Source organism: Macaca thibetana, chromosome 7 (assembly GCF_024542745.1).
Source record: "Macaca thibetana thibetana isolate TM-01 chromosome 7, ASM2454274v1, whole genome shotgun sequence".
Taxonomy (NCBI): domain Eukaryota; kingdom Metazoa; phylum Chordata; class Mammalia; order Primates; family Cercopithecidae; genus Macaca; species Macaca thibetana.
In genome coordinates, this window is record NC_065584.1 from 84707751 (window position 1) to 84729546 (window position 21796).

At 46.3% G+C, this 21796-nt stretch overlaps 3 protein-coding genes across 10 annotated transcripts in view; 2 read left to right on the forward strand and 1 right to left on the reverse strand.

The window, feature by feature from the left end:
• The first annotated feature begins 6511 nt into the window (after positions 1-6511).
• CIROP (ciliated left-right organizer metallopeptidase) lies at positions 6512-12594 on the forward strand. 2 transcript variants are annotated; one of them, XM_050796431.1, is made up of 16 exons: positions 6575-6892; positions 7023-7107; positions 7198-7249; positions 7673-7821; positions 7944-8019; positions 8106-8201; positions 8437-8562; positions 8774-8858; positions 9002-9147; positions 9225-9399; positions 9583-9652; positions 9729-9825; positions 9931-10203; positions 10413-10642; positions 10946-11125; positions 12168-12594. In XM_050796431.1, the coding sequence occupies exons 1-16, from the start codon at positions 6580-6582 to the stop codon at positions 12373-12375; spliced, it is 2361 nt and encodes a 786-aa protein (XP_050652388.1). In that variant the 5' UTR covers positions 6575-6579; the 3' UTR covers positions 12376-12594. The 2 variants fall into 2 exon arrangements, with proteins under 2 accessions (XP_050652387.1, XP_050652388.1); XM_050796430.1 differs by lacking the exons at positions 7944-8019; positions 8106-8201 and having other exon boundaries at positions 6512-6892; positions 7014-7107; positions 7673-7816.
• A 450-nt stretch (positions 12595-13044) lies between these two features.
• C7H14orf119 (chromosome 7 C14orf119 homolog) lies at positions 13045-16063 on the reverse strand. Its single transcript, XM_050796468.1, has 2 exons — positions 16020-16063; positions 13045-13987 (listed from the first exon to the last, which is right to left on the reverse strand). The coding sequence occupies exon 2, from the start codon at positions 13984-13986 to the stop codon at positions 13564-13566; it is 423 nt and encodes a 140-aa protein (XP_050652425.1). The 5' UTR covers position 13987; positions 16020-16063; the 3' UTR covers positions 13045-13563.
• Positions 16024-21796, forward strand: part of ACIN1 (apoptotic chromatin condensation inducer 1) — a 37555-nt gene continuing 31782 nt past the window's right edge. For 2 of the 7 annotated variants that reach the window (XM_050796405.1, XM_050796408.1), the window contains exons 1-4: positions 16024-16664; positions 18093-18158; positions 21000-21111; positions 21531-21650. In XM_050796405.1, the coding sequence (XP_050652362.1) occupies positions 16353-16664; positions 18093-18158; positions 21000-21111; positions 21531-21650 (610 nt within the window). In that variant the 5' untranslated portion in view covers positions 16024-16352. The remainder of the gene's footprint in view (positions 16665-18092; positions 18159-20999; positions 21112-21530; positions 21651-21796) is intronic. The other 5 variants (XM_050796407.1, XM_050796406.1, XM_050796409.1 and 2 more) reach the window with 4 other exon arrangements.

The window sequence follows — 21796 nt, forward strand, 5'->3', positions numbered from 1 at the left end:
ACCCCGTCTCTACTAAAAATACAAAAAATTAGCCAGGAATGGTGGCGGGCACCTGTAGTCCCAGCTACTCAGGAGGCTGAGGCAGGAGAATGACGTGAACCCGGGAGGCAGAGCTTGCAGTGAGCTGAGATCACGCCACCGCACTCCAACCTGGGCAACAGAGTGAGACTCCATCTCAAAAAAAAAAAAAAAAAAGAAAGTATAAAATCCTAGTTGGTGAGAGTAGAAGAGGGAGCTCATTGCTGAGATGCTCTTCATTGAGAGCATCCAACTGAAGTTGATGATGACCACTTTAGAGTGACATGTCCTCTGGGATGATTTTATCCAGTGGTCCTTAGATGCTTGAGAGCAAATGCGGAGAAGACAAATGTTAGGTCCATCTAGAGTTGGGACTTAACCAGGGAGATGAGATGGAAAGGACAGACAGGGGAGAGGAGTTGAAGGCATTAACAAAAGGGGATCGCAGTGGTGAGCCTGGAACCTAAGGCAGACAAGGTGAGATGTGAAGATGGGAAGGGCTGTGGTTCCTCAGTGAGCTTCATAGAACAGCTGCTGGGAGCCAGCTTGAGCAAACCACCATAAGGAAAGGAGATTCTATCAGCGTGGGATGTTTGATTCCGTTATTTCATAGGTGCTGCAGTTTCTGGTGGTGATAAGGCTCTGGGTATGGCCCTGGGAGAGGCTCACTAGGAGGAATGGAGGAGATGGTTAGAGACAGAGGGTGAGGGAGCCAAGAGGCCAGCCTGCCAGAGGGAGCATCCATATGAATGATGACCCCACCTGGACGACAGCTGTTCTCCTACCAGCCTCTCTCTACAGCCAACATTTCTCTCATCTCCACCCAGTTCCTCATCAACATCCTCTCTCCTTATCCCTAATTTCCTACCACCAAACCCTTTTTCTCCCCTTCATCCCATTCTCTCTAAGTTCTGTTCTTTTGTCTAACCCCATCCTCTCTTATCCTTCCATCCTCTCTCCTTATCCCCATTCTCTCCTCATTACGTTTTCTCCTCACCCTCTTCCTCTCATCACTTCACACTGGAGAAGCAGGATTACACAGTGGGTTCAAGCCTGGGCTCAGGCGCCTAACTATGTCAGTTCAACTCCTATACTGCCACTTACCACCTATGTACATTGCCTAATTTTGCTGTGCCTTGATTGTAAAATTGGGATAATAATAATGCCTACCTCATGAGGTGGCTGAAAGAATTATATGAGTATAAAGTGCTTGAGTCAGGCACAGTGGCTCACACCTGTAATCCCAGCACTTTGGGGAGACCTCAGGAGTTTGAGCCTGAGCAATATGGCAAAATTCCATCTTTACTAAAAATACTAAAGTTAGCTAGGTGTGGTGGCATATGCCTGTAATCCCAGCTACTTGGGGGGCTGAGGCTGGAGAATCACTTGAACTCATGAGGCAGAGGTTGCAGTGAGCCGGGATCATGCCACTGCACTTCAGCCTGGGTGACAGAGCAAGACTCCGTCTCAATCAATCAATCAATCAATCAATAAAATAAAATAAAGTGCTTGGAACAACGTGTTGGCACAAAGCTGTGCCCCATAAAATGAATATTATTCTCACTCTTTCCTTACCTCCTTGCTCCTTCCTCATCTTCATCTTCTTACCTCCATTATTGCCCTGCAACTACTTCATACCTCTTTAAAGAGGCAGAGACAAATAAGACTCAGCCCCTGCCCACCATCTAGCAGGGAAAAAAATACAAAAATAAATGTCAGGATAACATAATAAGAGAGCTCCTTCAAAGATGTGAAAGAAATGCTACTGGAGAACAGAAGATTTGAGAACTCTCTCTACCTGGGGGAGCAAAGAAGTCTTAACTGGCAGATAACCTCAGGGTTGGATCTTGAAAGATTAAGAAGAATTTGCAGTGTAAAGAGAAGAAAGATTAAAAATTAGCTGGGCATGGTGGCATGTACCTGTGGTCCTAGTTACTTGGGAGACTGAGGCAGGAGAATTGCTTGAGCCCAGGTTGAGGCTGCAGTGAGCCGTGATCACACCACTGCATAGCTGCACAGGTGACAAAGAGAGACCCTGTCTCAAAAAATTAAAAATCTAAATTTTAAAAGGACAGGAAGGATTTATTAAAATGCATGAAGTTCTTCCACCCCCATGTATGAAGTTAAGATCAGCCCATATCGTGGCCAGAGCACACCCTGTCTCAGTATGGCCACAGGGGAGCAGCAGAGCATTAGGAGCTGCAGACTTAGGCCAGAAAAACCTAAGAAATCTAGGGGAAAAAAGACCAGACATTTGGAGAAAAAGACTAGGTTTGCCTTAGGGAAAAAAACAAGAGTCTTCTAAAGATTTGTACACATGATCGCGCCACTGCACTCCAGCCTGGACGACAGAGTGAGACTCCATCTCAAAAAAACAAAAAAAGAAAAAGAAAAGATTTGTACACATGGTGATAATAAAAGAACAGGCCAACTATAGTGGCTCATATCTGTAATCCCAGTGCTTTGGGGGATCACTTCAGGCCAGGAGTTCAAGACCAGCTTGGGAAACACAGCAAGATCCTGTCTCTACAAAAAATTTAAAAATTAGCCAGGCATGGCAGCACACACCTGCAGGAGGCTGAGGTAGGAGGACAGCTTGAGCCCAGGAGTTTGAGACTGCAGTGAGCTATGATCTACAGAAAAGTTAAAAATTAGCCAGGCATGGCAGCACACACCTACAGGAGGTTGAGGTAGGAGGAGGGCTTGAGCCCAGGAGTTCAAGACTGCAGTGAGCTATGATCATGCCACTGAACTTCAGCCAGGGTCACAGAGCAAGACTCTATATCAAAAATAAATGAAAATAAAAATAGGCCGGGCGCGGTGGCTCAAGCCTATAATCCCAGCACTTTGGGAGGCCGAGACGGGCAGATCACTAGGTCAGGAGATCGAGACCATCCTGGTTAACACGGTGAAACCCCGTCTCTACTAAAAAATACAAAAAAACTAGCCGGGCGAGGTGGCGGACGCCTGTAGTCCCAGCTACTCAGGAGGCTGAGACAGGAGAATGGCCCGAACCCGGGAGGCGGAGCTTGCAGTGAGCTGAGATCCGGCCACTGCACTCCAGCCTGGGCGACAGAGCGAGACTCCGTCTCAAAAAAAAAAAGAAAATAAAAATAAATTTTTAAAATATGACAGGCATGGTGACTCACGCCTGTGATCCCAGCACTTTGGGAGGCTAAGGTGGGCAGATCACTTGCGCTCAGGAGTTCAAGACCAGCCTGGGCAACATGGCGAAACTGTGTCTCTACAAAAAACACAAAAATTAGCTGGTCGCTGTGGTGCACACCTCCAGTCCCAGCTACTCGGGAGGCTGGGGTGGGAGGACTGCTTGAGCCCAGGAGGTTGTGGCTGCAGTGAGCTGTGATTGAGCCACTGCACTCCAGCTTGGGGACAGAGCAAGACCATGTCTTAGAAAAATAAAATAGAATAATAACAAATCTAAGTAAATAATAAAAGAACAGGTCTCCTCTGCATTGACAGTGTATATAATACGTATCCTTTTTTTCTTTTCCTTTTCCTTTTTTAAGAGATGAAGGGTCTCCCTATGTTGCCTAGGATGGCCTGCAACTCCTGGACTCAAGTGATCATCCCACCTCAGCCTCCCAAAGTGCTGGGATTACAGGCATGAGCCACGCCACTGTGTATAATACGTATTTTTTTACTTGACTTAGTATTTACCATAAACCATACACTGTTCTCAGTGCTTTATAAATATTCACTTACTTCTCAATAACAACCCCAAATGTACAGTCACCCCTATTTTACACATGGGAAAACTGGGGCACTTGGTCAAAGTTACATATACATTTATATAGATAAAAAGTGGCAGAGTGGGTTTGCCTCCAGAGTTTGGGTGTGTGAAAGCCAAGGCCCTGGGCCCCTGGAGGGTCACTGAAAAATCAGACATGAGACAGAGTAATAGGAGAAAAGGCATACACATATTTATTTATTTATTTAGAAACGGAGTTTTGCTCTTGTTGCCCAGGCTGGAGTAGAATGGCGCCATCCTGGCTCACCGCAACCTCCGCCTCCTGGGTTCAAACAATTCTCCAAAGGCATACACATTTATTTAACATGTACATATGAGAACCTTCAGAATGAAGACCTAACCCCACCCCCATGAAATACAGAAGCTTATATATGGTCTTGAGGTTACAGAAAGAATGGTGCCTTGGATCCTAGCAAAACAGGTTATAGGAGGGGTGAAAAACAGGAATTCTGTTGAGGGGCAATAAATGATTACTAAGGAGAATGAATGGATCTGGGAACAGAGATTAACTTGTAAACAGTTCTAACAGTGAAAAGGCCTGCTCAGGTGTGGTTACATTCTTGATCTTAGGGAAGAAGAAAAAAACTGCTTTACTTATTGGGTCTGGATCTTAGGCAGATAGGGCCTGTGCTTTGGGAGAGATGAGGGGTGTGGGTGTGTGTTTAAGGGGGAAAGGCAGGATGGTCAGGAAGACCTTAAGGCTTCTTCTTCAGTTCAGCATGTCAATGCTGTATTTTGGGCTACAGTTTCTGAGCCCCAACAGGTGTCTCCCTTGTAATCAGTAGTTTCAACCACAGTTCTGGCATGTGAAAGTATAAAATCCTTGGGAAGTCAGCAGCCCTACTCTAAACTCTAATCCATGTTGGTCACCAATTAGCTATTAAAGTATACTGCCTTAAAACAAATGTTTCTTCAAAAGTTAAATAATGGGGTTAGGTTCTTTGTTTTCATCCACGCACTGAAGACCAGGCCCGAAGGGCTGTGCTGAGTGGTGTGGACACAAAGACCAACAGGAAACAGGCTTACCTTCAAGGACTTCAGGATGTGGAGGGAGAGCCGCTAAGCCAACAATTATAACAGAGGATGACAGTGTTCTGTTAGGAGCTGGGAGGGGAGACCCCTCCTGTGAGGTGGTTCCCCACCCACTGTGGCAGGTGTGGAATTTGGGCTGGGGGTATTAAGAAAGGCTTCCAGGGGTAATTACCAGAAAGGTAGGAATTAGCCAGGCAGGCAGGGGAGGGGGCAGTATCCAAGCAAGGGAAACAGGATGTGAAAACACAGCATGAACAAAGAAAACAGAGTTCCTTAAGAACATCTTTGAACATTAATGTCCATTTTAAGAGTTTCTTGGTCGGGCGCGGTGGCTCACACCTATAATCCCAGAACTTTGGGAGGCCGAGGCAGGTGGATCACCTGAGGTCAGGAGTTCGAGACCAGACTGGCCAACATGGTGAAACCCCATCTCTACTAAAAATACAAAAAAACTTAGCTGGGTTTGGTGGCGGGCGCCTGTAATCCCAGCTACTTCAGAGGCTGAGGCAGGAGAATCGCTTGAACCCAGGAGGCAGAGTTTGTGGTGACCCAAGATTGCGCCATTGCACTCCAGCCTGGGCGAGAAGAGCGAAACTCAGTCTCAAAAAAAAAAAAAGAGTTCTTTTCCCTCCTCTGCACACCTAAAAGCAGCTTCTGTGAAGCCTAACAGACCTAACACAACAGCCTCTTAGAGGAAGTGTCAGTCAACTAACATGTATTTGTTGAGCACCCACTAAGAGCCCTACATAGATGTAGGAGATCCTAGAAGTCTTGTAGTTTAGTTAGAGGCCACCCAGTTCTGAAACTGGGGCTAGTGAAGTGCAGAAGCCTTGTTTGCCCACGTCCAGGGAGACCAGCAGGCAATTACAAAGCAAAGAATATCTCTGTCCCCCACTTCCCCTGTTATGGTGACATCAATTTTCTTTTTTCTTTTTTTTTTTTTGAGACGTAGTCTTGCTCTGTCGCCCAGGCTGGAGTGCAGTGGTGCAATTTTGGCTCACTGCAAGCTCCGCCTCCTGGGTTCAAGCCATTCTCCTGCCTCAGCCTCCTGGGTAGCTGGGACTACAGGCACCCATCACCACGCCCGGCTAATTTTTTGTATTTTTAGTAGAGACGGGGTTTCACCGTGGTCGTGATCTCCTGACCTCATGATCCACCCGCCTCGGCCTCCCAAAGTGCTGGGATTACAGGCGTGAGCCACCGTGTCCGGCCGGTGACACCAATTTTCTAGTTCTGTGAAGGTTCCAAGGTTTTCTACTCAGAAAGGCAAAAGAAATAGGACGAGGGATGGAAAGGATTAGGAAAGAGTTCCCAGCGAGGCATAGTGGCTCACACCTGTAATCTCAGCACTTGGGGAGGCCAAAGCAGGAGGATCACTTGAGGCCAGGAGTTTAAGACCAGCTTGGACAACATAGCAAGACTCTATCTCTACAAAACAAACAAACAAAAAACAAGGAAAGAGTTTCATCATGGATAAGGCAGGCTCCTCTTTGGAGGGTCAGCTGAGGCCTCAGAATAACACTTCCCCTCCCCCAGCACTCCACCTCTGGCCCCTCTGGAAGAGGGTGGTTCATATCCGACCTCCTGGCAGGGAACTGTAGACTGAGTCAACAACATTCAAATCTTGAAAAAATAAGCAAGAGTGGTGGGGGGTACATGGTGAAAAACAGTAAAGAGAGGAAAGCCAGAAACAGTGAGCCAGGAACAAGGGGACGGAAGACAGGATCCAGGCTGTATCTACGGAGAGACACAGAAGGGAGATGCTGTTGCTGCTGCTGCTGCTGCCACCACTAGTCCTCAGGGTTGCTGCAAGCCGATGTCTACATGATGAGACACAGAAGTCTGTGAGCCTTCTCAGGCCCCCTTTCTCCCAACTCCCCCCAAAATCTCGCTCTTCCTCCCTCACCCTCCCTAGCTCCGGTGATCCTCAACCCCTACGAATCCAAACCTGCTATCTAGGAGATCATATATCAGATGGAGCTTGGGATCCTGAGGGGGAAGGGACGAGAGGGGTATCCCGAGCCCTGGCCGCAGTGAGAGAGGCCACTCAGCGAATCCAGGCTGTTCTAGCAGGTGAGTGAGGGAACAGAGGTGTTAGGGAGGGTTGAGGAGCAGAGAGGTCCAGGGGAGGAAGATCAACCCAGAAAAAGTACTGGAATTCCAAGATATGGAGGGAAACTGACCTCTTGTCAAGTCCCTCCAGTGCAAGGACCCCTACTTCTGAGTCGAGACCCTGCACGGTATTGCCATGCTGTCTGGGGAGACCCAGACACCCCAAACTACCACAGGTGAGTTCATGTCATTGACAATGTATGTAATTCTTCTTCAGGGATACCTAGAAATGTCCTCAGCTCACCTACAGATATTCACTCTTATAGGTGCAGCCTCTTGAACCCAGGGTACAAAGGAGAGAGTTGCCTGGGGGCAAAGGTGAGATTGAGTCAACAACACTGAAATCTTGAAAAAAATAAGGGTGGGGGGGATACGCAGATAGTAAAGAGAGGAAAGCCAGAAATAAGTACACCAGGAAGAAGGGGACGGAAGACAGGATCCTGAGCAGGCTCACTTCTCAGTCTCCAGGATCTGGAGATCTGCAGCCTGCCATGACCATTCCAAGACCACCAGCATCAGAGTTACTTAGTGTGCTTCTTAACAATGTAGATTCCTGAGCTCCTCTCTCTGCTAAAATTTAGTAAATCAGAGACTGGGGGTGAAGGGGCAGAACTCTGTATTCTAGCCAGCTGCCTAGATTACACTAAGACAGACCAAACAGACTCATTCTCCCCTACTCCTCATACCCAATTTCCTACTGTCCCAGCCCATCTGCTAATGCAACATTTCACTCCCGGCCAGATTCCTGACGCCCATCTTCGTGGTTACACCTTGTGGCCAGAGCAGGGTCCCCCACAACTGGTCCAGCCAGATGGGCCTGGGGTCCAAAACACTGATTTTCTTCTGTATGTGCGGGTTGCTCACACTTCCAAGTGCCACCAAGAGGTGAGGTTCAAATCAAATCTCCTTTCCCCGCTGTCTCTCTCAATCTTAAATCTCATGAGGGGGGTTAGGGAGCATAAAAGCAGTTTTTTGTTTTGTTTTGTTTTGCTTTGCTTTTGTTTTGAGACAGAGTCTCACTCTGTTGCCGAGGCTGGAGTACAGTGGCCCAATCACAGCTCACTGCAGCCTTGACCTCCTGGGCTCAGGTGATCCTCCCATCTCAGCCTCCTGAGTAGCTAGGATTACAGGTGTGCACCACCATGTCCGGCTAATTTTTTGTATTTTTTTGTAGAGATGGGGTTTTGTCATGTTGCCCAGGCTGTGTCTCAAACTGTTGGGCTCAAGCAATCTGCCCGCTTTGGCTTCCCAAAGTGTCAAGATTACAGGCGTGAGCCACCACGCCCAGCCAAAAGCAGTTTTTATTAAGTTGTGCTTATTTGGGATAACTTAGGGAATGTTAGTAACGTTTGGGTAAAGGCTACTCCCACCCATAGCCATCCCTCAATACCACTCCTGCAGAGTTTTGCAGACTCCCCTGGTCCTCCATTTTCAGAGGATTTCTTTTATTTGTGATACCCTACTTTTCTTCTTTCTGGCCCTACCCTGTCCTGGCCCATCCACAGCCCTCTGTCATAGCCTATGCTGCCTGCTGCCAGCTGGACTCAGAAGACAGGCCCCTCGCCGGCACCATTGTCTACTGTGCCCAACATCTCACCAGCCCCAGCCTCAGCCACAGTGACATCGTCATGGTGACTGCTGCATGATGAATAGGGAGAAGCAAACAGGTTGCAGGGTAGGGGGCCAGGTTACTCAGTTTCCCATAAAGTCAAAGAACCCACAGAGGATGGAATAGAAGGTGCCTCAAGCTCTAGGAAGAGCTGATTGGGCAGAGGGGTATAGAGTGTTTGGTCAATCCTGCTGCAAATTTGGCCCCCTTACTGGGCTGTCATTTGTCCTTAGGCCACACTACATGAATTGCTACATGCCTTAGGTTTCTCTGAACAGCTCTTCAAGAAATGGCAAGACTGCCCCTCAGGATTCAGCGGTAAATGAGAGGAATGAGGTTAAGGACTTCCCACGATCAACCAGAGGGAATTCACTATCTCATAACCTCCTTCCTTCTAATTTCACGTCACCCTTCCTAAGTTTTCCTCTCCTCGTATTGCTGTCTTCCCTTTGTGCACTCAGTTAGAGAGAACTGTTCTACAAGGCAACAAGTGACAAGGCAAGATGAGTGGGGACAACTGCTTCTCACCACCCCAGCTGTTAGCCTCAGCCTGGCCAAACACTTGGGAGTGCCGGGGGCTTCACTGGGTGTTCCCTTGGAAGAAGAGGTGAGAATGAGAACACCTTGGGGTAATGGAAGAAAGGAGTAGCCAGGTAACAACCAGCCATCTGCCACCTCCTCCAGGAGGGCCTTTTGTCCTCACACTGGGAGGCCAGACTACTCCAGGGTTCTTTAATGACTGCTACCTTTGATGGAGCCCAGCGCACTCGACTCGACCCAATCACCCTCGCTGCCTTCGAAGACTCAGGCTGGTACCAGGTCAACCACAGTGCTGCAGAGGAGCTGTTGTGGGGCCAGGGTGAGAAATAAGGCAGACCTGCAGAGAGGCACTCACGACCCAAGTCAAGTGGGGGAAGTGGGAGGCTGGAGGGGTTTCTGTTGCTGATGTATAATCGAAGCTATGAGGATAGCTAGTGCAGAAGGATGTTTGGGCTTCATTTGTTGAGGGCTCTCTTTCCTTCTCTTCTCATCTCTCAAGCAGGATCTGGCCCGGAATTTGGCTTGGTGACCACATGTGGGACTGGCTCCTCAGACTTCTTCTGTACTGGCAGGTGTGTGTGCTGAGTGGTTAGGGGACTGTACGGCGGTCAGTGATCCTAGTGTCACTCTATCATCCATTCCACACAGTGGGTTGGGCTGCCACTACCTGCATCTGGACAAGGGAAGCTGCTCCTCAGACCCCATGCTGGAAGGCTGCCGCATGTACAAGCCCTTAGCCAATGGGGTGAGTAGACAAGAGAGCAGACAATGAAACTGAGTGGTTCTGGAAGGGAGTCAACTTCAAAGGCATCAGAACAAACACTATTCTACCTTCTGACCTGCCCTTCAGAGTGAATGCTGGAAGAAGGAAAATGGATTCCCTGCTGGGGTGGAGAATCCCCATGGGGAAATCTACCATTCCCAGAGCCGTTGCTTCTTTGCCAACCTCACTTCACAGCTGCTCCCTGGGGATAAGACCAGGCATCCTTCTCTTACCCCACACCTCAAGGAAGCAGAGCTCGTGGGTCGCTGCTACTTACATCAATGCACAGCGAGGGGAGCTTATAAGGTGCAGGTGGAGGGCTCACCTTGGGTCCCATGCCTTCCAGGAAAAGTTATACAGGTGGGTACCATAAGAGGAATAGTTGCAGCATACTGGCAAAAAAAAGTTGGGAAATACTTGTTTGGTGGTACTGCCCAACCTGTTTTGCTGTACATACAGTTTTCCTAAGTACCCACTGAGTCCAGACTCTGACCTAGAATACATTTTCCTTAGAAGACTTGAACAGATAATCAAAGCAAAACCATATCCTGCTACATATTTCCTTGCAGATACCTGGGTACTATGGTCTTCTCTTCTGTCCCCGGGGTCGGCTGTGTCAGACTAATGAAGCTATCAATGCTGTTACTTCCCCACCTGTGAGTCTTTCAACCCCAGATCCACTATTCCAGCTCTCTTTAGGATTAGCTGGGCCTCCAGGCCACTCTCTGGGGAAAGAACAGCAAGAAGGGCTGGCTGAAGCAGTACTGCAGGCTTTGGCGAGCAGAGGTGGCACTGGCAGGTAAAAACTTGAGTATTTATACAATGGGTCAAGGTAAAAACTTGAGTATTTATACAATGGGTCAAGGTAAAAACTTGAGTATTTATACAATGGGTCAAGGTAAAAACTTGAGTATTTATACAATGGGTCAAGGTAAAAACTTGAGTATTTATATAATGGGTCAAGGAGAATCCCTAAGTCCTTTACTTGATGACTCTCCTCTGAAGACCTTTTGTTCATCCCACTCTTAAGCCTGCACCTGTTTCATGACATATACTCTGCCAGGAACTATACCTCTATTAAAATATTCAAATGTCCATTTAGGTGCTATTTCCACAGCCCATCAATTACCACTAGCTTGGTGTTTACTGTGCATATGTGGAAGTCTCCTGGCTGCCAAGGGCCTTCAGTGGCTATGCTGCACAGGGCCCTGACTCTGACTCTCCAGAAAAAACCCCTAGAAGTGTATCATGGAGGAGCCAACTTTACCACACAACCCAGCAAGTAAGATAATATTCCAAGTACTTTTCTTTCAAATCCATGGAGTCCAGATGTTTGAAATTAAATTTATTAAGCACTCACTCATGTGTATATTGTCCTAGACAGGGTTGCATTTCAGAGAACAAAGATCCCTAACTAACACGATCATCCAGTCACGTCACTACCTGGCTCCCTTCTCCCATACAATAACACATTCCCCCATCTCTAGGACACAGGGATCAGATCTTAGTTCCACCCCCCTGCCTTTTTTTTTTTTTTTTTTTGAGACAGGGTCTCACTCTGTCACCCAGGTTGGAATGCAGTGGGGTGATCCCATCTCAGCTCACTGTGGCCTCAACCTCCCTAGGCTCAAGTGATTCCCCCACCTCAGCCTCCCAAGTAGCTGGGACTACAGGTGCACACCACCATGCCAGCTAATTTTTGTATTTTTGGTAGAAACAGTTTCATCATGTTGCCCAGGCTTGTCTCGAACTCCTGAGCTAAAGCAACCCATCCGCCTCTGCCTCCCAAAGTGCTGGGAGCCACTGCCACCACTCCTGGCCCCCTTCCTTTCTTAAGCACTGTTAGGGATTGTGCCTAGCTACCTTAAGACCATAGACTGACTCTTCCCCTAAGCCACTTCCCTCGCTGCCAAGTTAGCTCTTCTTCCAATAATTTAAGATGCTAGAAGACTTAGATCTTGACCTTATTTCGACTTTCATGTTCTGTAGTCCCTCTTAATGATTTCCTGTTTAGCCTAATGCTTGGATGAGGTGAGGTTTCATGAGCTCTATCTTTAAGGGCAAAGCCCCTTAGCCAGATGTGGTGGCCCGGCATGCGCCTGTAGTCCCAGCTACTTGGAAGGTTGAGGTAGGAGAATCGCTTGAGCCTGGGAGGTTACGGTGAGCCAAGATCACACCACTGCACTCCAGCCTGGGCAACAGACCAAGAAATTGTCTCCAAAAAAAAAAAAAAAAACAAAAAACACACACACAAAAGGTAACGCCCCTTTATCTACTAAGCCTAGGCATTATTCCAAGCCAAATATTACCTTCTATGTTCCTAGGTTGCTGCTTACTTCGGACCATAATCCCTCCATGACCCATCTAAGGCTGTCCGTGGGACTCTGCCTAATGCTGCTAATCTTTGTGGGTGTACTGGGAACCACAGCCTACCAGAAAAGAGCCACTCTTCCTGTGAGACCATCTCCCTCTTACCATTCACCAGAGCTCCACGGCACAAGGGTCCCAGTTAGAGGAATAAGGGAGGTGTGATGTTGCCCAGAACATGACAGGGTGTAAGAAAGAGAATCATTTCTTGGGAGACAACTGGATGGAAAATCTATTGTGTATACTTAAGTTCTACTTTCTTTGGAATGCCTTTCCCTGGATATCAATTTTATATAGCCTGGCAAAGAAAAAAGGGGTGAAGTTTTACAGTTTTAAAGATCCATTCTTTATTTTGGTACAAAAATAAACTGTTCAACCTGTAAATTGTCACCTGTTTTAATATTGTTATGAAGCAAACTTACAGAATAGGAACACCTGCTACCAGTTCCAAGAGTATCACATGCATATGCCTTAGAAAAAGGCCAGGTATGATGGTTCATGCCTGTAATCCCAGCATTTTGGGAGGCCAAGGGGAGAATGGATTGCTTGAGGCCAGCAATTCAAGACCAGACTAGAAAACGTAGCAAGACCCCCATATCTACAAAATAATTTAAAAATATTGTGGTGCGTGGCTGTAGTCCTGAATACTCAGGAGACTGAGGCAGAAAGATTACTTGAGCCTAGAATTTGAGGTTACAGTGATCTCACACTCACTGATGATCATGCCACTGCACTCCAAACTTGAGCGACAACTCATCTCTTAAAAAAAAAAAAAAAAGTCATTGTGATTTGGATTCAGTGTGGAGAAAGAAGCAACTAATTATCTCCCTCTCCTGATTTTTCATAATTTTATTAAATCATTACTGGGAAAACTAATGGTTTGGGTATCACACAATTACACTAGAATCTGATAGGAGTGGTAAAACCAGCCAATGGAATCCAGGTAAATTATAAAAATGCCACCTTTTATTGTCCTGTCTTATTTCTGGGGAAGGAGGGCTCTACTTTACACACTTCATGAGCCAGCAGTGGGCCTGAGTTATAATGTGTAGGTTCTTTTTGGTTATAGCTGCAGAAGAAGCCATCAAATTCTTGAGGATTTGACATCTCTTGGAAAGAAGCAAACTAGTAGACTGATAAGCGGGATTGCTTAGATTGATAATATTTACAAATAGGAGTCCAGTTGACATGCTATTACTGTTGAAATAACCATGCCTATACTGGTCAGTGAGTTCAGTCAGCTGGTCTGAATACCAGTTCCAGAGCTTTAGATGACACATTTGAATTATCATTGTAGAGAGTCATGGCCTTGGCTCCATCAGCTATGGTTATCTTCTTTGGTCTGAATGCCTATCAGTCCTTACCAGCTGTAGCAGCCACTGCTTGGTAAAACTTTGCCACGAAGTCTGGCTCACTGAACTCCAGCTGTCTGACAAATTCATTGCGCTCCTGCTCAGCCCAGCCTCGAAACCACTGATCCCAAAGATGTAGCTGACACTCAAAGATAGAAGGTGGTCGGTCTGCCCCAGACACACTAAGCTGCTCCAGACTATCCAGCAATGGCTGTAATTTTTCTGGCACTGCCTTAGCTACCAGGTCCTCTAGGAAACGTTCACGCTGGGGACCTGACCAATTGGCAAACCAGTGAAGAATACACTTCATCTCCTGGGAGGTGATGTAAGACATCGGAGGAGGGGAAGGGTTAGTATTGTGTGGTACTGAGGGTAAGAGAGATGGGAAGGATAGCGGCATTGAAGAGGATGACTCCAGTGGCATCCTGAAACATAAAAGCACTGTTATACGCTCTCCAGGTAGAGCAACGAAAATACAACTTTCAAGCAACAAGACATCTTACCACACTCAATTAGCATCTACAGAGAAAATTACTTTTTATGAATTCAAAGACCCAAAATTAATAAAGTCTTTTATTTAGATTATCCAACTACCTTAGAGAAGTCACCAAAAATAACTTCGTTTCCTATTTGCCTGCCTTTTTCAAACCCATTCTTCCCTACCCACTGTCACCCTCCATCTTTCTTATAAAGAACCTAAAAATAACCAATATATTTCTTGTTCACTCTCTCCCTCTTACTTCTATGTGCCAGGCTGGGTAAAGAAAAAAACAATGATTAACGTTGGTCCATCACATCTTCTCCAAAACAAAAAAGCATACATTTTAAAATCTAGTACGTGCAGCTGGTCAAGGCTGATGCTAGTTGTTTTGTAGCTATCAACAGTGGGGGAAGAAAAAAAATTATTTATGATGAAAGAGGTTTCAATGTGCATATAAGCCTCTGAAATATGCCAAGAACTTCATAACATTTGTTACCTCCTTACATTTCCTGTAAAGCACCAGAAAAAGTTAAAGAGCAGAGTAAGAGCCTTGCTCAAAATAAGGTAACGCAGTAAAAGAACCAGAAGCCCGGGTGTTTGAGACTTTAAAGAGAGTCCAGTTGGTTTGTTGGCTTAGAGATCTAACAACTGTTACACTACTTCATGACAATCCATGTTTTTAAACAATTGCCCTTAATATTTAGTACGGGCCAGACACAGTGGCTCTTGCACTTCCAAAGTAATCTCAGCACTTTGGGAGGCCGAGGCAAGAGGATAGCTTGAATCCAGTTGTTCAAGACCAGCCTGGGCAACATGGCAAAACCTCATCTCTACAAAAAATTTAAAAACTCGTTGGGCGTAGAGGTGCCTAACTGTAGTCCTAGCTACTTAGGAGGCTGAGGTAGGAGGATCACCTGAGCCCGGGAGGTTGAGGCTGTAGTGAGCCCTGATCACACCACTGCACTCTAGCCTGGTTCAGAGTGGAGTGACCCAGAGTGGAGTGACAAAAAAAAATTTTTTTTTTTAGTATGGCATCTATTGGTGCCTTGCTATTTATTTATTTATTTATTTATTTTTGAGACGGAGTCTTGCTCTGTCGCCCAGGCTGGAGTGCAATGGCGTGATCTCAGCTCACTTCAACCTCCGCTTCCCGGGTTCAAGCAATTCTCCTGCCTCAGCCTCCCGAGCAGCTGGGAATATAGGCATACGCCCGGCTAATTTGTTTGTATTTTTACTAGAGACGGGGTTTCACCATATTGGCCAGATTGGTCTCCAATTCCTGACCTCAAGTGATCCGCCTGCCTCGGCCTCCCAAAGTGCTTATAGGCATGAGCCACCGCGCCCGGCGCCTTGACATTAATTTTGCATCATGAATGCAACGGAAAGATCAGCCTATTTGACTTCAATAGTTTTCAGTCTCTTAAATCTCTAACATATCTCTTAAATCTCTAAACCATTTGTCTGTGACCTATTTTACTGTTTGTGTTTCTTCTGCATCAAGTTGGAGGATTGCTAGTGACAAAGAAAGAAGCCCCTAAACAATATGAGTTCAAGTACCAAAAAAGTTCAGGGCGCTTGCATTTTTCAGTTCTTGCCCTACAGGAAGCAGTTCCTCCAAGGGAACTTACTCTCTTCTTCGGAGAAATGGAGAATTTTCCCAGAATCTTGCCACACGGCTTCCAAGGCAAACGCAAACTCAAACTCAAGTTGAGCGTCATAAATCAGTTCATAGTCTGGGTCCGAAGACACGGCGCTGCCTGCCTCTTCCCCACTTTGGAGGCCACGGAGCTTGTTATTCCGATTCCGCCCCCCTCCACAGGCCCCACCAAAAAAAAAGCCTAAGATGGGAGTGGCTGGGATTCAGAGGACAGAGGGCAGAAGCTGTTTGCGTTAAGAAGTAGGTGGCTTGCCCTATTAGGATAGTCCGCAAACACCGAGTCTGACCCGGCCCATAGAGGTACTTCCACCCCGCTTACCTCCCCTTTTCTCTCGGAGGGCACCCGAAGATTGTCAGGAGTCCTTAGACTCCAACTACCGCTGCAGCTTCCAAATTTCCTGAAAACCCTAAGCTGGGCCAGCCCGGCAGCCCACGCACTTCCGGCCTCGGACCCGCCCCAAACACCCAAGAGCCCCAGCGCCTCATCTCTAGGTCCGGAGATAAACGAACATCTCCGATTATGGTTATACCAGAGTCGAGGGCTTCCGAATATATTCGATTCAAAGCTTCGGCAAGACGAAGAAAACCGAGCCTGAAAGCAGGGCGAGAATAGGGGAGCTGCAGGGCGGATGGAAAGAATTGATTGGTGCCGATGTGGAGACGGAAATATCCGAGGACATCCGGAGGAAGCCGGGGAGTTCTGAGTGGTAATCGAGGGGTAGAGTATGGCAGTGGGCGGGGTCATCTCGGTACGTTCGAAGGGCGTTGGCGGAAATTACCGAAGATGCCCGAAGCCGTCGGGACGGACCCGAGTACCTCACGCAAGATGGCGGAGCTGGAGGAGGTGACTCTGGACGGGAAGCCTCTTCAGGCGCTGCGGGTGACCGACCTGAAGGCCGCACTGGAGCAGCGAGGCCTAGCCAAGAGCGGGCAGAAGAGTGCCCTGGTCAAGCGGCTCAAAGGGGTGAGGAGTCGGCGTTGCTGGGGTGTCGGAGGAGAGCGGACCCGGTAGAGACGAGCCTCTGCCGCGGCGCAGGCGCAGTATCCGGGCTCGGCGCGAGCTCGCTCAGGCCGCCAGCGCGAGCCTCTGGATCCGCGCGCACGGTGGTTGGTGAGGTTCGCGCTGGAATGGCGATCGCGCCGGTTCCCGCCTTAACGGCAGCAGCGCGAGCCCAAATGGGAGGGTGTGCACTACTCTCCAGGAGTGTCTTAAGCTCCTTCCTCCTTCCCCCACCCCCTCCTTGTTTGTATCTGTGGTTTCGGCGCATGCGCTGCAGAAGGAGTTAAATCCCACTACAACCTACGGCGTTGCTGGCCTGAGGGGGGCGAGTTGGGCTGGGTCGGAGTTAGGGGTATAGTTGCGCGGAGGGGTGGATGGGGTTGGTATCGGTATCTGCAGGAATAGGATTGGGGTAGGGTAAAATGTCTGCTCGATTAGATGAGGTGAGATGAAGAGAGACCTTTATGTGAAGGGACTTGGTGAGAGAGGTGTCTAATTTATAGGGCATCTAGTGGCAATTTGGGTAGTTAAGAGTTTGGTGAATATTGGTGAGAGAGGCGAGGCAGGTTGATACATATTGGGGATTTTGAATCAGTTTAAGTAGATTAAGGTGGGAATGTCATGAGGTAGGTGTAGATCGATTCGAGTGTATAGGTTTGGTTTAAAGAAGGGAAGATGAGGATGTCTTGGTTTTAATTAGAGTTCAATAGGATACGTGGCAGGTAGTGCAGATTAGGTCTGGGTTGGCTCCAGGGTTGAGTTGGCAGACCGTTGCTTATACAGAAGCTGATTGTGTGTGTGTGTGTGTGTGTGTGTGTGTGTGTGTGGATGGACGGACTAGGTTAGGCCACAGTTCACAGGGTCTCTGGTCATTTTCTTCTGTAGCCTCCTCTTTGAAAATTTTGTAAATTTGGTAAATCTAGGTGCCACAGTACTGGAAATTATACAAATTGACTCTAGTCCTGGGTAACCCTTTGACCAAGTAATTCCATCAGGCAAAAACCAGGAGCCCCATGGCTGCTGGTTTGAGTATTTTTAAGTAGTTTTACCTGCATGATCAGATTTAGAAGGGGCACTTGGCACAAGTGCAGAAGACAACAGGGATTTTAGTACTGGTTCTATTACTGATATTGTGACATAGCCAGGTCACTGATTCTGTGTGCCTGCATTTTATATCTGTACGTTTAGTAACAGTAACCGTGGCTACCTTTAAGGGTCTTCTGGTGATGAATGAGAACAGTGTCAGTAAAGGATTTTCAGGTCCCTGGAAGAGGAATACAGTTTAATTGTGTGTATTTAAGTCATTGCATTTAATTAAGAGGTTGTGGTAGAGGTGGGAGTTTTTCTTTTTTTTTCCTCATCATTTCTGACTTTTACCCTTCTCTATACCAGGCACTAATGCTAGAAAATTTACAGAAACACTCAACACCCCATGCTGCATTCCAGCCAAATTCCCAGGTGAGAAAGGTTTATTCAATGGAGTGGGCTCTTTGGATATACAGACACATGGCAGGACGTGGTGTTGTATATTTCATGCTTAATTCCTCACGACTATTTTCCTAAGTTCCCTTGGTCAGAAATGTTCTCAAACCAGGACAGTTGAATTTGAATCACCCAGTTGTATACAAGGGCCTGGAGTAAAGAACAGAATCAAAGGCGCTATTAGTTTATAATAATTGAAATGGTATGTGCAGAAAGGTGTGGCTTCCATTAATTACGTGTAGTACAGAGATCTGAAGTCATTTATCTGCCATGAATTTAGGAAAGGTAGTTGATGTCTTTGAGTATAGATATGAAGTAGACCACCAATGTGACAGTGTAGGAAAATAGTTGCTAATTAAGAACTCTTGTTGATGTAGATTTACCAAGGATTCAATCCTGTGTAAGTCACCCACCATTACTAGTGTTAACTACTAACTCAATGCACTTATTCATAAGCATTACTAATAGCTCCTTTACTTAGGATAAGAAACTTAACCTTTGGAGGCCTTGGTTTCCTCCATTTCCTTATCTGTAATATGAGAAAAAGTCAAACTAAACCCATGGGTTTATAACTGCTCTCGGGGTTTTGTGGAGCTGCTTTGGGGAGCTTCTTAGGGGAAATAAATACCTTTTTCTCAAGTAAGCAAGGCTCATACTTCTCTCTTAAACTAGATTAGATCTACTTTTATCCGCTTTGACTATTGAGTTTCTGCATAAGATGTCTTTTAAATTATTCCACAGTTAAAATCCAAAAATTATAAGGCTGCACAGTCTCTTAAAGTTTCTTTCAGTTTTTGAAAATCCCCTCTTTATAATGTGTCATATACTTAAAGGAAAAATCCAAGTCTTTGTTAAAGCAGTGGTGTGCAGCCTCAGTACTAGATGAAGTCCCAGGATACTGTGGAAAACAAGAGAGCCCTCCTACTCCCTTGTTATCACCTCATTAAGCTGTAAGTATCATAATCTAGCCAGCTTTCAGAGGTTCAATTAAGTACTTTAACAAGCATAAGAAACTGCATAAGTTAATCAGCTTAATTGTATTCTTTTTACCCATTGCATTTTAGTCTTTGAAGCTTTGCTTTTATTAACACAGGGGTTTTGCAGCAAACATGCCTATTCTGTAATACATGCAACCCACCCTTAGGCAATGTCCATTGAGTGCCAAGAGGCTGATTTCTACTTTAGTTGAAAATAAACATTTACTATGTTTAGGAAACATGACTTAATGACTAGAAAGTATTCAGGTTTTTTTTGCTTTTTGGGGAGTTCTAAATAGGACTTGCTAAGCAAGAAGGTTCTAGGGAGGAGAACTTGTGAAGAGAAAGCTGGAGGTCAGAAGAGCAACTTGGGAATCTATTACAGAAAAAAAATAGGAAAAGACATAAGCTCCTGTTACCAAGGATTTCCTTTCACCTATACAAAATGGAGTTACAACTTTGTCTAAATGCTCAGTGGATATCCCTTTTCTTAGTCTCTTAATTTCATGCTTTTAAATACTATACTTGGATTTTGGAGACCTTTGATAAAATGTTTCCTGGATATGAGGCCCGGCATTGTGGCTCACACCTGTAATGCTAGCACTTTGGGAGGCCAAGGCGGGTGGATCATCTGAGGTCAGGAGTTTGAGACTAGCCTGACCAACATGGCAAAACCCCGTCTTTACTAAAAATGCAAAAATGAGCTGGGTATGGTGGCACATGTCTGTAATCCCAGCTACTTGGGAGGCTGAGGCAGGAGAATGACTTGAACCCGGGAAGCAGAGGTTGCAGCAAGCCGAGATCACGCCATTGTTCTCCAGCCTGGGTGACAGAGTGATACTCCACCTCGAAGAAAAAAAGAAATGTTTCCTGACTAGGTAACGATTGATCTTTTGGAGGAACTGGCTTTTTTTTTTTTTTTTTTTTCTTGAGATGGAGTCTTGTTTAAACCCAGGCTGGAGTGCAGTGGCACGATCTCGGCTCACTGCACCTACCACCTTCTGAGTAGCCAGGATGACAAACTCACACCACAATATGCCCAGCTTTTTGTATTTTTGGTAGAGATGGGTTTCACCATGTTGCTGAAGCTGGTCTCGAACTCCTGAGCTCAAGCAGTCTTCCCACTTCAGCCTCCCAAAGTACTGGAATTGCAGATGTGAGCTACCATGCTTCAGTCTTGATACTACCAAAAGGAAATTTTAGATTACCCTTTAGATAATGTTCCACGTAATCTAGGAATTTAGCCTAAAAGGTATAATTACAGGAATTTTAATTTAAGGTTATTTGTGGCTGGGCACGGTGGCTCACACCTGTAATCCCAGCACTTTGGAAGGCTGAGGCGGGTGGATCACTTGAGGTCAGGAGTTTGAGACCAGTCTGACCAACATAGTGAAACTCCGTCTCTACTAAAAATACAAAAATTAGCCAAGTGTGGTGGCACACACCTGTAATCCCAGCTACTCAGGAGGCTGAGGCAGGAGAATCATTTGAAGTCAGGAGGCAGAGGTTGCAGTGTGCTGAGATCACGCCACTGCACTCCAGCCTGGGCAACAGAGTGAAACTCTGTCTTAGAAAATAAAAATTAAAAAAAGTAATTTGTGTACCAATATCACTCTTTGGAAACTGAGTATTTAAAACAAAAAATTATATGCAGCTTTCTTTTTGCCCTTTTTTTTGTGACTCAAGGCTATTCTTTTCTGCAATATAGAACCAACTTAGAGAAGAGCTTCCCAACATTTTAGTTATCTTTCTTGGGTCCAACTTTGCTCCATGGAATTTTCTTCTTTGCATTTTCCTGGTTTGTTTTCCTAGACCCTCTTTTTTCATTTCCTCTACACAGATTGGTGAGGAAATGAGCCAGAACAGTTTCATAAAACAGTATCTGGAAAAGCAGCAGGAGCTACTTAGGCAGCGTCTGGAACGTGAAGCTCGAGAAGCTGCAGAACTTGAAGGTAAGCCCAGATTGTCACTTTTAACAAGGAGTTCGTCATTCTTAGCCCTGTCACCGAGTAGATAGGCCTGTCTAACTAGGCAATTTCAAAAATAAGTGAGGCTGAGACTGCTACTTACTTGCTTTCATAGCCCATGAAGCCAAGTGATTTACTATTTACTTTTGTCAGGGAAGAGGACACTTAATTTGACTGTCTTGTTAGAAGAGGATTCCTGCCAACAGGAAGAGTTATAAGTAAATTAAGCTACCATTTAGATGAAGTAGTGCTGAATCCCAGGGAGTTTTTTCTTTGTATATGGTGCTCTTTTTGGTATGTATCTCTGTATCTGTGACTTTGCTGACCTCCTTCACTCCTCTACATATTCCTACATGCTGAGTCCTTCACTCCCTCCCTGCCCCGACCCGATCTGTACTTTGCAGAAGCTTCAGCTGAGTCGGAGGACGAGATGATCCATCCTGAGGGAGTGGCTTCCCTGCTGCCTCCTGACTTTCAGAGCAGCCTGGAGAGACCAGAGCTGGAGCTCAGCAGACATTCGCCCAGTACGTATCTCCCTCCCCACTGCGCTGTTTTGTCAATCCTGCGTAGTTGGTGGGGGGAGGTAGTTACACCTCCTTTCATGCCAAGCCTCCATGAAAGTCCCAGGGAAATTCTGTGACATTGATATTTGACATCTGTTTCTCATGGA

Bases quoted from the DNA above. Each gene is read 5' to 3' on its own strand.
- C7H14orf119 (XM_050796468.1), bottom strand. From the start codon at position 13,986: ATGCCACTGGAGTCATCCTCTTCAATGCCGCTATCCTTCCCATCTCTC.
- CIROP (XM_050796431.1), top strand. From the start codon at position 6,580: ATGCTGTTGCTGCTGCTGCTGCTGCCACCACTAGTCCTCAGGGTTGCT. The intron at 8,563-8,773 runs GTGACTGCTGCA...ATTTGTCCTTAG, and splicing joins GCCACAGTGACATCGTCATG to GCCACACTACATGAATTGCT. The intron at 10,643-10,945 runs GTAAAAACTTGA...ATGTCCATTTAG, and splicing joins AGCAGAGGTGGCACTGGCAG to GTGCTATTTCCACAGCCCAT.